The 14,882-nt window shown below is 48.6% G+C and overlaps 1 protein-coding gene across 4 annotated transcripts; it reads left to right on the plus strand.

The window, feature by feature from the left end:
* Window positions 1-4,729: 4,729 nt before the first annotated feature.
* On the plus strand, window positions 4,730-14,447 carry LOC136588486 (zinc finger protein 391-like). Of its 4 annotated transcripts, none has more exons than XM_066587736.1 (5): window positions 4,730-4,776; window positions 5,523-5,584; window positions 5,667-5,706; window positions 5,789-5,832; window positions 7,555-14,447. In XM_066587736.1, the coding sequence occupies exons 2-5, from the start codon at window positions 5,554-5,556 to the stop codon at window positions 8,457-8,459; spliced, it is 1,020 nt and encodes a 339-aa protein (XP_066443833.1). In that variant the 5' UTR covers window positions 4,730-4,776; window positions 5,523-5,553; the 3' UTR covers window positions 8,460-14,447. The 4 variants fall into 4 exon arrangements, with proteins under 4 accessions (XP_066443833.1, XP_066443837.1, XP_066443834.1 ...); XM_066587740.1 differs by lacking the exon at window positions 4,730-4,776 and adding an exon at window positions 4,788-4,903; XM_066587737.1 differs by lacking the exon at window positions 4,730-4,776 and adding an exon at window positions 4,790-5,011.
* The last annotated feature ends 435 nt before the right edge of the window (window positions 14,448-14,882 follow it).

Genomic DNA, 14,882 nt, shown 5'->3' on the forward strand with positions numbered 1-14,882 from the left:
GATAGGGTTAATGAACAAAAAAAAACAACATAGAAGCAGAAACTAAGGAAATCCGGCAGCATTCAAAAATTGTTAAAAATAACGTCCAACTTTTATTGTTCCATACTTAATACGAGGATCTGGCAACATTTCGACCTAAAGAGGTCTTTGTCAAGGCTTGGTCGAAATGGTCGTTTTAAGTATGGAACAATAAAAGTTGGATGTTATTTTTAACTATTTTTGAATGCTGCAGGATTTCCTTACTTTCTGGGAAGTGTCCACCAAACATGAGGTGTGGCCCCATTCTCCTTGACAATCTGCAGATTCGAGCTTCACCCAAGGACATTCAGTGACGTTTCTGCCAGTGAGACTTGGTGACTCCCCTGAGTAATAACAATGTAACTGTGCTGCCATCGGGATATCCAGAGGGTGATATATAAATCTTGTTCCTGCCTGCGCCTATAGGGAAACGTCTCCCCAGGATGAGGAGGTGACCAAATACAGACTTGTTTAACCCCTAACACAACAGGACATACATTTGGGTGTGTATGGAAGGGGATCGGCGGTTGATCCCACTCCATACAATGCGGGTGCCGGCAGTTTCTTACAGCTGACACCGGCCTGCAACAGCTCCGATCAGCAGCGCCAAAGGACCTTGTTCACCTTAGATGTAGTCCGCACCTTTAGACATACACCAACAAGTCACTGTTCACACCTGCAGTCCACTCAGAACTTCATGCATCATACATAAGGAGGCAGTTCATGCTCACACTCCAAGAAAGGGGCGCGAGTGTCAGACACCACTCTGATGGAAAAGGCACATGTCCGACATCCCTTACCTGACAACGTACAGGACATCAGGTGTCTGGAGGCCACACTGAATGGCAGGGGGGAGGAGCCGCAGAATACGCAGACGGGAGATCAGGTGTCCAGACCGTCTACTAATGGGACGCGATGCTCATCTACTAACGGGACGCGACGCTCGTCTACTAACGGGGAGCGACGCTCATCTACTAACGGGGCGCGACGCTCGTCTACTAACGGGGAGCGACGCTCATCTACTAACGGGGCGCGACGCTCGTCTACTAACGGGACGCGATGCTCATCTACTAACGGGGAGCGACGCTCATCTACTAACGGGGCGCGACGCACATCTACTAACGGGGAGCGACGCTCATCTACTAACGGGACACGACGCTCATCTACTAACGGGGAGCGACGCTCATCTACTAACGGGGCGCGACGCTCATCTACTAACGGGGCGCGACGCTTATCATCTAACGGGGCGCGACGCTCATCTACTAACGGGGGGCGCGACGCTCGTCTACTAACGGGGCGCGACGCTCATCTACTAACGGGGCCCGACGCTCATCTACTAACGGGGCGCGACGCTCGTCTACTAACGGGGCCCGACGCTCATCTACTAACGGGGAGCGACGTTCATCTACTAACGGGGCGCAACGCTCATCTACTAACGGGGCGCGACGCTCATCTACTAACGGGGCGCGACGCTTATCATCTAACGGGGCGCGACGCTCATCTACTAACGGGGGGCGCGACGCTCGTCTACTAACGGGGCGCGACGCTCATCTACTAACGGGGCCCGACGCTCATCTACTAACGGGGCGCGACGCTCGTCTACTAACGGGGCCCGACGCTCATCTACTAACGGGGCGCGACGCTCATCTACTAACGGGGCGCGACGCTCGTCTACTAACGGGGCGCGACGCTTATCAACTAACAGGGCGTGACGCTCGTCTACTAACGGGGCGCGACGCTCATCAACTAACGGGGCGTGACGCTCATCTACTAACGGGACGCGACGCTCGTCTACTAACGGGGAGCGACGCTCATCTACTAACGGGGCGCGACGCTCATCTACTAACGGGGCGCGACGCTCATCTACTAACGGGGCGCGACGCTCGTCTACTAACGGGGCGCGACGCTCGTCTACTAACGGGGCGCGACGCTCGTCTACTAACGGGGCGCGACGCTAATCAACTAACGGGACGCGACGCTCGTCTACTAACGGGACGCGACGCTCGTCTACTAACGGGGCGCGACGCTCGTCTACTAACGGGGCGCGACGCTCATCAACTAACGGGGCGCGACGCTCGTCTACTAACGGGACGCGACGCTCGTCTACTAACGGGGCGCAACGCTCATCTACTAACGGGGCGCGACGCTCGTCTACTAACGGGGCGCGACGCTCATCTACTAACGGGGCGCGACGCTAATCAACTAACGGGGAGCGACGCTCATCTACTAACGGGGCGCGACGCTCATCTACTAACGGGGCGCGACCCTCGTCTACTAACGGGGCGCGACGCTCGTCTACTAACGGGGCACGACGCTCACCTACTAACAGGGCGTGACGCTCGTCTACTAACGGGGCCCGACGCTCGTCTACTAACGGGGCGCGACACTCATCTACTAACGGGGCGCGACGCTCGTCTACTAACGGGGCGCGACGCTCGTCTACTAATGGGGCGCGACGCTCGTCTACTAACGGGGCGCCTACTAACGGGGCGCGACGCTCGCCTACTATCGGGGCATGACGCTCGTCTACTAACGGGACGCGACGCTCATCTACTAACGAGACGCGACGCTCAACTACTAACGGGGCGTGACGCTCGTCTACTAACGGGGCGCGACGCTCATCAACTAACGGGGCGCGACGCTCGTCTACTAACGGGACGCGACGCTCATCTACTAACGGGGCGCGACGCTCGTCTACTAACGGGGCGCGACGCTCGTCTACTATCGGGGCGCGACGCTCGTCTACTAACGGGACGCGACGCTCATCTACTAACGGGGCGCGACGCTCGTCTACTAACGGGGCGCGACGCTCGTCTACTAACGGGGCGCGACGCTCGTCTACTAACGGGGCGCGACGCTCGTCTACTAACGGGGCGTGACGCTCGTCTACTAACGGGGCGCGACGCTCGTCTACTAACGGGGTGCGACGCTCGTCTACTAACGGGGCGCGACGCTCGTCTACTAACGAGGCGCGACGCTCGTCTACTAACGGGACGCGACGCTCGTCTACTAACGGGGCGCGACGCTCGTCTACTAACGGGGCGCGACGCTCGTCTACTAACGGGGCGCGACGCTCGTCTACTAACGGGGCGCGACGCTCGTCTACTAACGGGGCGCGACGCTCGTCTACTAACGGGGCGCGACGCTCGTCTACTAACGGGGCGTGACGCTCGTCTACTAACGGGGCGCGACGCTCGTCTACTAACGGGGCGCGACGCTCGTCTAATAACGGGGCGTGACGCTCATCTACTAACGGGGAGCGACGCTCGTCTACTAACGGGGCGCGACGCTCGTCTACTAACGGGGCGCGACGCTCGTCTACTAACGGGGCTTGACGATCGTCTACTAACGGGGCTTGACGATCGTCTACTAACGGGGCGCGACGCTCGTCTACTAACGGGGCTTGACGATCGTCTACTAACGGGGCGCGACGCTCGTCTACTAACGGGGCGCGACGCTCATCTACTAACGGGGCGCGACGCTCGTCTACTAACGGGGCGCGACGCTCGTCTACTAACGGGACGCGACGCTCATCTACTAACGGGGTGCGACGCTCGTCTACTAACGGGGCGCGACGCTCGTCTACTAACGAGGCGCGACGCTCGTCTACTAACGGGGCGCGACGCTCATCTACTAACGGGGCGCGACGCTCGTCTACTAACGGGGCGCGACGCTCGTCTACTAACGGGACGCGACGCTCAGCTACTAACAGGGCGTGACGCTCGTCTACTAACGGGGCGCGACGCTCGTCTACTAACGGGGCCCGACGCTCGTCTACTAACGGGGCCCGACGCTCGTCTACTAACGGGGCCCGACGCTCGTCTACTAACGGGGCCCGACGCTCGTCTACTAACGGGGCCCGACGCTCGTCTACTAACGGGGCGCGACGCTCGTCTACTAACGGGACGCGACGCTCGTCTACTAACGGGGAGCGACGCTCGTCTACTAACGGGGCCCGACGCTCGTCTACTAACGGGGCCCGACGCTCGTCTACTAACGGGGCGCGACGCTCGTCTACTAACGGGGCGCGACGCTCGTCTACTAACGGGGCGCGACGCTCGTCTACTATCGGGGCGCGACGCTCGTCTACTAACGGGGCGCGACGCTCGTCTACTAACGGGGCGCGACGCTCGTCTACTATCGGGGCGCGACGCTCGTCTACTAACGGGACGCGACGCTCGTCTACTAACGGGGCGCGACGCTCGTCTACTAACGGGGCGCGACGCTCATCAACTAACGGGGCGTGACGCTCGTCTACTATCGGGGCCCGACGCTCGTCTACTATCGGGGCGCGACGCTCGTCTACTAACGGAACGGTAGAAATCTGATTTCTGCTTGATTTCACCTATAGCAATGCCGCGGTGTGCCGGAAAATTCGCGATCTGCATGTTGGTCGCCTGTAGATTTGAAAAGCCGCAGTAGTCGTAGATTACGCTGATTTTTCCACTAATTGCGAATGGAATTTCCAATTCCCCTGCGTTGTGTGAATAAACACTGGCAGATCCACAACATAAGAGCCGCCGGCCCCTGGAGCTCATGCTGCTGCCAGAAGCTGCACATCAGGGGGAACCATCATCACCAGGGCACGACGATCACGGGCCGCAGCTTCCAGGGAAGGAGTTCTCAGGGGCACCACCTGGAACGCAGAGCCAGACAATGGAACGCATAGCTGGAGGTAAGGGGGCAGGGAGCGGCTTCCGCTGTACCGGAAGTTGTGTCTCCGGCGTCGCACACACAGCCAGGGAGCGCCGCTGCTCGGTAGGAGCTGGGGTCACCATTAATGCGGTCGTCCTAGGCCGTAGCGGACCGGGTGCCACCCGGACTCCTCCGCTACGGAGGGGGGCTGTAGTCACCGACAAAGGGGCGGACCTGCAGTGACTGACAGGTTAAGTACAGGAGCCTCACAGACTGATAGGCAGAGAAGGGCAGGTGGTGACAGGCAGAGGAGGAGTCTGGCCGGCGGTAAACAGTGGCAGACGGGGACTGACTGACGGTAAGGAGGAGCAGATGGCGACTGACTGACGGTAAAGAGGGGTAGAGGAGGGGACTGACAGGCAGAGGAGGGGACTGACAGGCAGACGAGGGGACTGACAGGCAGACGAGGGGACTGACAGATAGAGGAGGAGTCTGACAGGCGGTAAGAGGGGCAGACGGGAACTGACAGGCAGAGGAGGAGGAGTCTGACTGACTGTAAGAGGGGCAGACGGGGACTGACAGTCAGAGGAGGAGACTGACCGATGGTAAACAGGGGCAGACGGCGAGTGACGGACGGCAGAGAGGGGCAGACAGTGACTGACAGGCAGCAGAGGGGTGTTTATGTGTGGGATGCTGTCTTGCTGTTTTTGTCAGAGAGGAGGGCTCACCGTAATTAACAGTTAGAAGATGCTTCCATGATGAACAGTTACTGACCAGCACAGCGGAGTCTCTTTGGTTGATGGGCAGGGAGGGTTACTTGGGGTTTTTGGCTGTCAGGTTCCTTTAACATTGTTAGCCATCTCTTGAAGGTAAAAGACGTGAACACTTTGTGCACCGACCATGGAGACCCCTCAGTCCGTCCACTCACCGGGTATGAGCTCATGAACTCAGCATGATGTCTCTCAAGAATGCCTACTGTTCACGAACTTACCATGTCTGTTAATTACCTTTAGAGTCTGTGCGGAGGGGGGATGGCCGGAAGCTGGAGGGCAGGTAATGCCGCGATGGGCACACAGTTATGGTGCTGGGACCCATGACTACAATGTATCACTCACTCATGTTTCTCATTGGACAGGCAGGAGGACCTCGAAATAAGTCAGATCCGGAGGCGAGCCTTAGGTGAGACTTTGTTGGGGAAGTTTACAGTAATATTTTTTTATTCCATGCAGTCACAGATTCTATATTTTTATAGTAGTTCCGATCTTCCATATGAATGTCGGGTCACAGTCGCCCAGTTCATTCTTGGTATAAACATTTCAAGAATGGACAACCATGTAGACCAGTTATCAGGAGTGCTCTGTACCGGTCATAATCCTAACAACACAACTCCACTTTGAGGATGAAGTATTATGGAGAATGGCCTACAGGGACTCTAGTTTTATCAAGGACCAGCCATGTAGGGTGTAACCTTACCAAGAGGAGTCCACACAGCACATAGCTTTAGGGTACATTTACAAGTAGTGGAAATGGTGTGGATTTTCTACAGCAGTCTGCGGTTACTGGAGTTGATCCACATGTGGAATTTGCCCCGTCAATGGGCAAAATCCGCATGAGGAATTGCGACACGGAAACCATGTTGCCCTCTCCAGTTCAGCTAAGGTTGTTGCTAAGGAAAATCCATATTCATTGCGTGAGTGCAAAGCCCTTCACTGTGTGTCTGCAGATAAGATGAAAAAAAGGTTTGTCCCGGTGTCGCCAGTAGAGCGGTGTGTGATTGTCCTCAGAGAAACAAAGTCATCCTGTAGATATGAGACCTCTTAATGGCCAACAATACATGATGGTACAGCAGCTTTCGGGGATCTCGCCCCCTTAGTCAGGCTAATGAATGAAACTAGTTTAGATGGCACACAATTATAACATACAGAGCGGAGGGGAACACATTCCTCTTCACCTAAATAAATGTTCACACACACAAATTTGAGACTGTTTTGTACTGAAAACCTAAAACAACAGACAAACTGAACCGAGACATAAATCGTAAATCAGTCCACTGGGCTCAGGACAGTTTTATGATGTGTCTTATCTCTCCTTCAACCTGCACGTGGAAGGAGATGCAGCACCACCTAGTGGATGGCACCATTGCTACAAGTCAAGTTCTGAATTTTTAAAACTTCATAAAAATGTAGAACTTGACTTATGGTAATGTTGCCATCATGGCATCTTTGGGCATGCCCTCGCATCACATCGCCCATTGTTTTCTATGGTGCCAGCAGCAGCATCGCACCACCTGCTTGGTTCATGCAAGTGCTTTGCGTGGTTTTGATACAGAAAAGCCTTGCATCCTTGGTGAAATCACATGTTGGTGAGCGCGATATCGGGCCGAATTTCATGGTCTGATATCACACTTGCTCGTGTGAAATTAGCCTACAAGCCATGTCTAATGAAGCTCTCATCTCCTGGACTTTGCTCTGAAGCTGTAGAGGGCTGCAGACATACCATGAATACTCACTGGCTGAATATGGATTTTCCCCAGCAACAGTCTTCTGCTGAATAGGAGGGGGCAGTAGTCCAAGAGTGGTTTCTATTAAAAGCTGCCTAAATCTGTTATTTAAATATTAGAAAAAGTCATAGGCTGCTATTACACGGCAATATGTAGGAGGAGAAATGCTGGTTGTAGACGGCACCTGGACGCATCATAGAGATTGAGTTGATGAGTCCAGGTGCCAACTGTAATCAGTGTAGCTCCGCCTGCTTTTTGCAGGGGTTGAACACTTGTGTAATTGCACCCTTAAAATTGCCTGTTCTTTAGATTTAAACAAAAACTTAAAAAATAAAGTCTGAATAGGGTGCAATATCTCATCATTTGATGTCCAGATGATATGGATGTTTTTGTCCCTATAGGTACAGTGAAAGTAGATACAGTCTTGTGTGAAGGAGATTTCATGGATAATGGCTTGTCCATGGGCAAAGTGCCGCTCACCAACCTAAAGGAGGAGTCAGTCCCATCAGAAGATGCAGATTGTTACATAGAGACTCTCAGCAACATGGAGTGTACCCCAAAAGGAGTTGGAAACTTTACAATCCCAACCCTCCTTCCCTCAAGACAAAACCTCCAGATGAAGTATTCCTCTATGGCGGGAGTCAGCGGGAGTAAAACAACTAGCTATACTCTGGACCACAACCACCTATTGGGCTCCAGTAGAAGATTGGGAGAGTCTAACGCAGACATAGCCTCTTCATCGGTCCTGAGTCCCACATACTGTTCCAAGTGCAAAAAAATGTTTGCCACTGGTGAAGCATATGGCCGCCATGAGCCAATGCACACATTAAGCGTCAAACTGTTTCCCTGCACAGAATGTGGTAAGTATTATCGGCACAATACGGCTCTTGTGATACATCGGCGGACACACACCGGGGAGAAGCCATACTGCTGCAGCGAGTGTGGCAGATGCTTTAACGCTAGATCAAGCTTGGTGACCCATGGAAAAATACACTCCGGAAAAAAAGTCTACTCCTGCTCCGAGTGTGGGAAAGGCTTTTCCAAAACTGATGATCTCTTCAACCACCAGCTGATGCACTATCGTGAAAGAAGCTACACCTGCGGGGACTGCGGCAAGTGCTTTAAAGTGGAGTCAGACCTTGTAGCTCATAGGAACATTCATCCCGTGGAAGAACTGTTTCTTTGTTCCGTTTGTGGTAAGGACTTCACCCAGTACTCCAAGCTTCTGCGGCATCAGAGGACTCACCCGAAGCCACCACCTGTCTTTATCACCAGTGAGAAAATGCTGAAAGACCAGGAAGCGTAAAATGCAAGTTGTTTGTACAACTTATAATACTGGTACCTACATGTGTAAACATTTCTATATATTATTAGAACTGGTCAGGGAATTAGGTTTCATCAGAATTCACATTGAAGTCAATGAGAGTGGTGCCTGCAATACCAGCCTGGGCCACTGTGCTTTGGTCAGTGTCTTCTGCTTCCTCCGCTGATCATAGTGATAACAGCACTGGGAATCAGCTGATTGGTGGGGGTCCAAGCAGTGGGTTCCCGCCAACCAACTATTCAGGAGAAAAAATTGGAGTTCTGGGATACCCCTTTAAGGAAGAGTCTTCAAGAACAAGCGATCCTACAGATATCTACAATACCATATTGGGCACCTTATCTATCTTCATAAACAGCTGACCTAAGCTGGCATAGTCACTAACGAACTCCTGCCTCTCCTTAAAAGACTTTGCCAAAGCTGATCACTAGCTTTCTTCAGATATTTGGCAATGGAAGTTAAGGCCCATTTAGACACAACGATTATCACTCAAAATTCGCTCAAAAGCCGTTTTGTTGGGCGATAATTGTTGTGTGTAAATGTGCCCATTTTTCAATTTTCTGCCAAACGATGGATTTCAGTTTGGCTTGAAATCTGTTCAGCAGATCAGCTGATAAGCAGGACTGCTGCCCAGGGACCGCTGATAACAGCTGATTGCATTGTCTCAGCTCTTCTCAGCTGTTGGCCCCGCCGGCAGAACAAAGAGAATTTATTCAGAGAACAGTGGGCAGTTCTCTGAATAAATGCAGCTCCTGGCTCACACACCATTAATTGGGACTTATAAGCGTTAGTACCAATTAGTAGATTATGCAAAATGATCGCTCAAAAGCCATCCTTTGAGCGATCATCTTTGTGTCTAAATGCATCTTTAGTGGAGGATGTGGAGGGAAATAAACCAGTCTCCCCCCTCCAAATGCCAGTTTTATCCACAAGACTTTACCTACAATATATATTATGTGCGTGATATTGGCTCATGTGTGGGGCAACTTAGTTTAAAGGGGGTGTCGGAGATGTTTGTAAATCCTGTCCCTGCTACAACATAAACAATCCTGCATCTCCTGCACTGCAGCTCTCTGCCCAGTACTTGTTTACAGGCTGCTGCAGCCAATGACAGGGCTCTGCGCTATAATATCCTATAGCCAGGCTGCTGCAATCTGTAAGCGTTACTCAGAGGACGCGGCGGAGAGTCGAGAGAGGGGAGTATATGGGGAAAAGCATCTCTGACAACTGCTTTAGGTCCTTGTTCACACAACAGAGTTTTTTTTTTACCTATTCTATGCCAAAATGCGCACCAAATCTGTCTCCCATTGTTTGAGTGGGGAAGAGACGTCATACGGCACTTCTTCTGCGTGTCGTTTTTTTAAACTGCATTTTGGAGAACAAAACAATGTGACCTTCCTTGGTGCCGAAACCGCATGGAAATGTGAAACCCGAATAGAAAATCTGTGAGTATTCCCCGAGATTTCAGGATTGAATTCCCCGTCTGACTCTTTGGCTCCTTAAGGATTCCTTCATGCAGGACGGAATATTCCACAGCAGCCTTGTAGAATCGGCTGCATTCTGTTGGCAGTTCAGCTTTTGGTGCAGAATCTTCCGCCCGATGTGAATGTAGAAGTCCTGGTGACGTTGTGGGGGCAGTAAGAACATCTGAATTAGAATTGTGAAATAATTGATTTTTTATATTGGGGGTTTCCCGTCTTGGCATTGGCTCGGCCCCATCATCAGTAAAAGCGAAAAAAATCCACAAATAAAATTCACAATAAATGTTCAAAATTCATTTCCTTCAATGATCGGCCTTGTGGGCTCCACAGCGCTGAGGAACGCGCAGCTTGCACTGATATGCGTGCCAGGCCTCTTCGCATTATTATTACGCCACTATTTGTATTCCAAGCGTTGTGTGGACTGTTCTTTACGTCTTTTGAACTGAGACCATTAGGAGAAAATTGCCTTTTTAATGTCCACATTACAGAACCTATTTTTATTGCCATTATTTCATTGTGCCGGTACAAATATAACGAAGCACTGGATCCAAAACCTTCAACTACTTTGTGTGCAATATGAGGGATAACACGAGGTCTGGCCCTTGTCTGACTTTGAAGCCTTCAGTGGGACAACTTGTGAAAAATGCCTCTCATTGTAAGTGTTATCTAAGCTGCTCATATAGGGAAGCCGATATCTTGCTCTCCTATCACTGTAGCTCACCCTCATAAGTAAAGGCCCATTTAGACCCAACGATTCTCGCTCAAAATTCACTCAAAGCCATCTTTTGAGTGTGAATCGTTGGGTCTAAATACGTGGACATCGTTGTATTTCAGCAAGCTCAATGACAACAATGAGTCTTATCAGTGCCGCGAGCTGAGTTCTCAGCAGGATACCACTGATACTATTGTTTCAGCTGGTATCCCGCTCGAGGAACACAGCAAAAGACAAGCGGTACAGCTGTCTTCTGTATATCCCACTCAGAGCGCTTAGCTGTATATCAGCTGAGCGCTCCATGAACACAGCAGGAGTATGCAGAAGACAGCGCTCCAGCTGTGTTCTGCATACCCTGCTCGGAGCACTCAGCTGTATGTCAGCTGAGCACTCCAGAAAACACAGCAGGAGTATGCAAAAGACAGCACTCCAGCTGTGTGCTGCATACCTTGCTTGGAGTGCTCAGCTGGATACCACAGCTATATGTGGGCTCGCTTGTCTTCTGCATACAGTGTGAGCCTTCATTTATACACTTATGCAAAGTGAACGCTCAAAACTGTCACTCAAACTGCTGTTTGAGCAAATTTTGAACAATCATCCTGCCTTGTAAATGCACACAACGATTGTCGCTCAAAAGATGTCTTTTGAGCGATAATCATTGTCTAAATGGGCCTTAACAACAGCATAGAAGACAGTATACAGCAGGTCTGAGCAGTGTAGATGTGATTCCAGCACTGAGCCAAGATAAAACATTACTAGCAGCTGAAGCAGCAGCACATCTGTATTACTCTTTTCTCTATCACTACAGTAGCTACCTCCCCTTTGCTTCTATGGGCAACATGAGTCATCAGCCTTCTTCACTTCCTGTTCTGTCCTCTTATCTGTGTTACTAGAAATGGAGTTCACATGTTAGCAGAGGAAGTTTTCAGCATAAAAAATGCATTTTTGGTACATATAGTAATTAGCACTTTTTGTAGTTATGATAAAAGCAATTAAAGGTATTTGTTCCACAAAATATTGTTTGTAGTTAAATCCAGTCCATAATTATAAGCATTTTAATTTTATATCCCCAGATATTCCAGAAATGTTACATTAGCGCCACCTGCTGTTTCTATTCTGTGTCCACCTCAGTTAGTCCATGGTGGTCACACCTGCTCAGTCATGCTTCTCTCTGCTCCACTGGGTTTGTGGGGGATCTCTGGTGCGCTGAGTTGCTATGTCTTCTCTGATGTCCTAAGAGACTTTGAGCAAGTGATGAGAATGAGACGGAGTAGGTGTGGTGATCACCTTTGAACATTTAGAGACTCATTCACATGGGTGTTTGCACGGACCGATTTCACTGCATGTGTATGTGCGTGTTGTGTGCGTTTTATTACATCTGTGTTTCATCCAGTTTTCACATGCACAAAAAAAATGCAAAAAAGGTCCAGTTGATATGACTTGTTTTTCCTGTCTGCTGGCAACGTGCATAAAAATGCAGCACACATGCGTGTAACATCTGTGCTTGCTGCATTGTTATTTCACACTTACAGGAGATTTTAGCCTGTGCATACGGAGCAGAATGGGTCTGTGTGTTCAGTCAGTTAAATACATGGGCGGGAAAACCAGCTGTATGGCTGGGCCCTTACTAAAGTGGAGCGGACACAGGCTCTTCGGTAAAAATGAGGTGGTGCTATTGTAACAGTACTGGACTATCTGGGGATAGAAACATTTTTTAATAAGTTTAAGTACAAAAAAATGTTTGTGGGCTGGATTTATCTATAAAAAATATTTTTCAGCAGACGGCCCCATTTTAACCCTCCTAGCAGCAGTCCTTTTTCTTTTTAAAAAATCCTAACTTTTTTTTTATTTTTTCAGTGACGGCTACAATACTGGTCAAAAGTTTTAGAACACTAAAATCTTTCCCTGTTATTTTTGACATTAAAACAGTTCAAATCCAGCAAATAATGTGAAATGGTTCAAAAGTAAGTTAAACATTTTAACTTTAAACGCAACAATAGCCTAAATTTATGATTTTAACCAACGGGCTTTTTTCAGGGAACACATCACGGACGGCTGCTCTGGTTTGAAATTAGATGCAAAGTATTCCTACAAGTGTCTCAACTTTTGTAGATTACTTTCAAACCCTCTGATGCTATAACACCAGTGTTGGAACAGCCTGCATTACACCCTCTAGGGCAGGATTTGGACAGTTTTGCTCTTCAGGGCAGAACATATTGTTATCATAATGGCAAAAAAAGTTTCCATTTTAACTGTGAAGAGAAGACTTCTATCTGCAGGTTTGACGAGTTGAGTATCAGTAAGAAAGCCTCTGCTAAAAGTTCAAAATATAAAAAAGACTTGCCTGGGCCAAGCAGCACCTCCACTGGACTACTGAAGAGTGGGGAAAGGGCTTATGGGCTGATGAATCAATTCTTTGGTACATCATGCAAGGTTTTTTGTTGAGAAGGTGAAAGGATGGTTCCTGAGTGTGTGACACCAACTGTCAAACATGGAGGAGGAAGCGTGATGGTCTGGGGTTCTTTGGCTGGATCAAAAGTTGCCCACATACACAGGGTGACTGGGACACTGGACAAAAAGGGCTACCACAGCATTTTGATATGCCATGCAATACCCTCTGGTGTGCGCCTAGTTGGTCAGGGGTTCATATTACAGCAAGACAATGATCCAAAACATACTCCTAGGTAATGTCAGAACTACTTAAGATGATAAGAGAAAGCTTTTAGACTTCAAAGAATGGAATATCCTGCACAGTCTCCAGACTTAAACCCCATTGAGCTTGTTTGGGAAGGACGGGACAGAAGGGGGAAAGCAAAGCAACCTACAAGTGCAGCACGTCTGTGGGAACTTCTACAACAATGTGAGGAAGACCTTACTGAATATCATTGTAGAAAGATGCCTAGTTGGTGTAAAGCTGGTATATCAGCCAGAGGGGCGACTGAAGAGTCAAGAGTCTAGACTGAATTTGGTGAAGCAAAGTTAATGCGTTATCTTTATTCATTCTAACTTGTTTATTCTCTGCTTTCATTTCAAAGTACGTTTGAGACATTAAACTGTAAATATCACGAAAAACTGAGGTGTTCTAAAACTTTTGAGCAGTAATGTACACGAGGGCTTGTTTTTGCAGAAGGAGTTGTATTTTTCAATGGCACCATTTAACGTTAATGTATTGAAAAACACAATTTCATTTTTGGGGAGCTTTTGGTTGTACAGTGTAGCAAAATGTGACAGGATATCTTTATTTTGTGGGTCAGTTTGATTACAGTAATAAACTAGAAATTTGTTATCTTGTACTAAAAAAAATACCTTTTTTTAAAAAATAAGTTATTTTCAGTCACCATTTTCTGACCTTTATAGCTTTATTTTGATGTCCATGGGGCCAATGTGATGACTTGTTTTGTTAGGGGTGAAATGTAGTTTTTATTGGTGCTATTTTTGGGTACATATGACTTTTTGATTTTTTTTTTTAACTCAATTTTTTTTCTCAGCGACAGGGTAGCCAAAACAGTGTAATTGTGGTATGTATTTTTTTCTTTCTAATCCATAACACATATAAACTACAAATATGAGAAAAAGAGGGGTAAGAAATAGGATGTGAAGATAATCCTGACAAAACAACAAGATATCATATCCAAAAAAAATAATGCATACCCAAAATAAAATGAACAACCCTTATTCAAGGAATAAGCGCATGAACTTCTTACGAACCCCTTAAAAGTCATCAAAGACATCCCATTTATTTAGATATATAAAGGCAAAAGCCCTCACTGACTGACTGACTGACTCACCACTAATTCTCTAACTTCTCGGTGTCGTACAAACATGAAATTTTGGCTGAGCAAAATAAAGGGGTCACAACTCAAAAATTCAGTACTAAGTGCAAAATTATTGGCACCCCAGTGTCATGTACCAAATGTAATTCTTTAACTCCCTGCTGTTGTACAAGCATGAAACTTGGCACAACTATTCTTTAGGTCCTAAATAGAAAAAGTAAAGGGGTCACAACTTGCTTATTCAATTCTAAGAGTAAAAAACTGAAAATCTGTGATACATGACATAGTTCTTTTATATACTGAGAAGAATCTACCTCACCTCTATGTGTAAATACTGAGGAGAATATAACTGACCTCTGTGTGTATATACTGAAAGGCTGTAAAGTACATAAAGAAGCAGCCATGGACTTCAAGGATGGGGCATGCCTTTAAGGCTAAGGGG

The sequence above is a fragment of the Eleutherodactylus coqui genome, chromosome 13 (genome assembly GCF_035609145.1).
Source record: "Eleutherodactylus coqui strain aEleCoq1 chromosome 13, aEleCoq1.hap1, whole genome shotgun sequence".
NCBI lineage: Eukaryota > Metazoa > Chordata > Amphibia > Anura > Eleutherodactylidae > Eleutherodactylus > Eleutherodactylus coqui.

Bases quoted from the DNA above. Each gene is read 5' to 3' on its own strand.
- LOC136588486 (XM_066587736.1), top strand. From the start codon at position 5,554: ATGGAGACCCCTCAGTCCGTCCACTCACCGG. The intron at 5,585-5,666 runs GTATGAGCTCAT...AATTACCTTTAG, and splicing joins TCAGTCCGTCCACTCACCGG to AGTCTGTGCGGAGGGGGGAT. The intron at 5,833-7,554 runs GTGAGACTTTGT...TTGTCCCTATAG, and splicing joins GATCCGGAGGCGAGCCTTAG to GTACAGTGAAAGTAGATACA.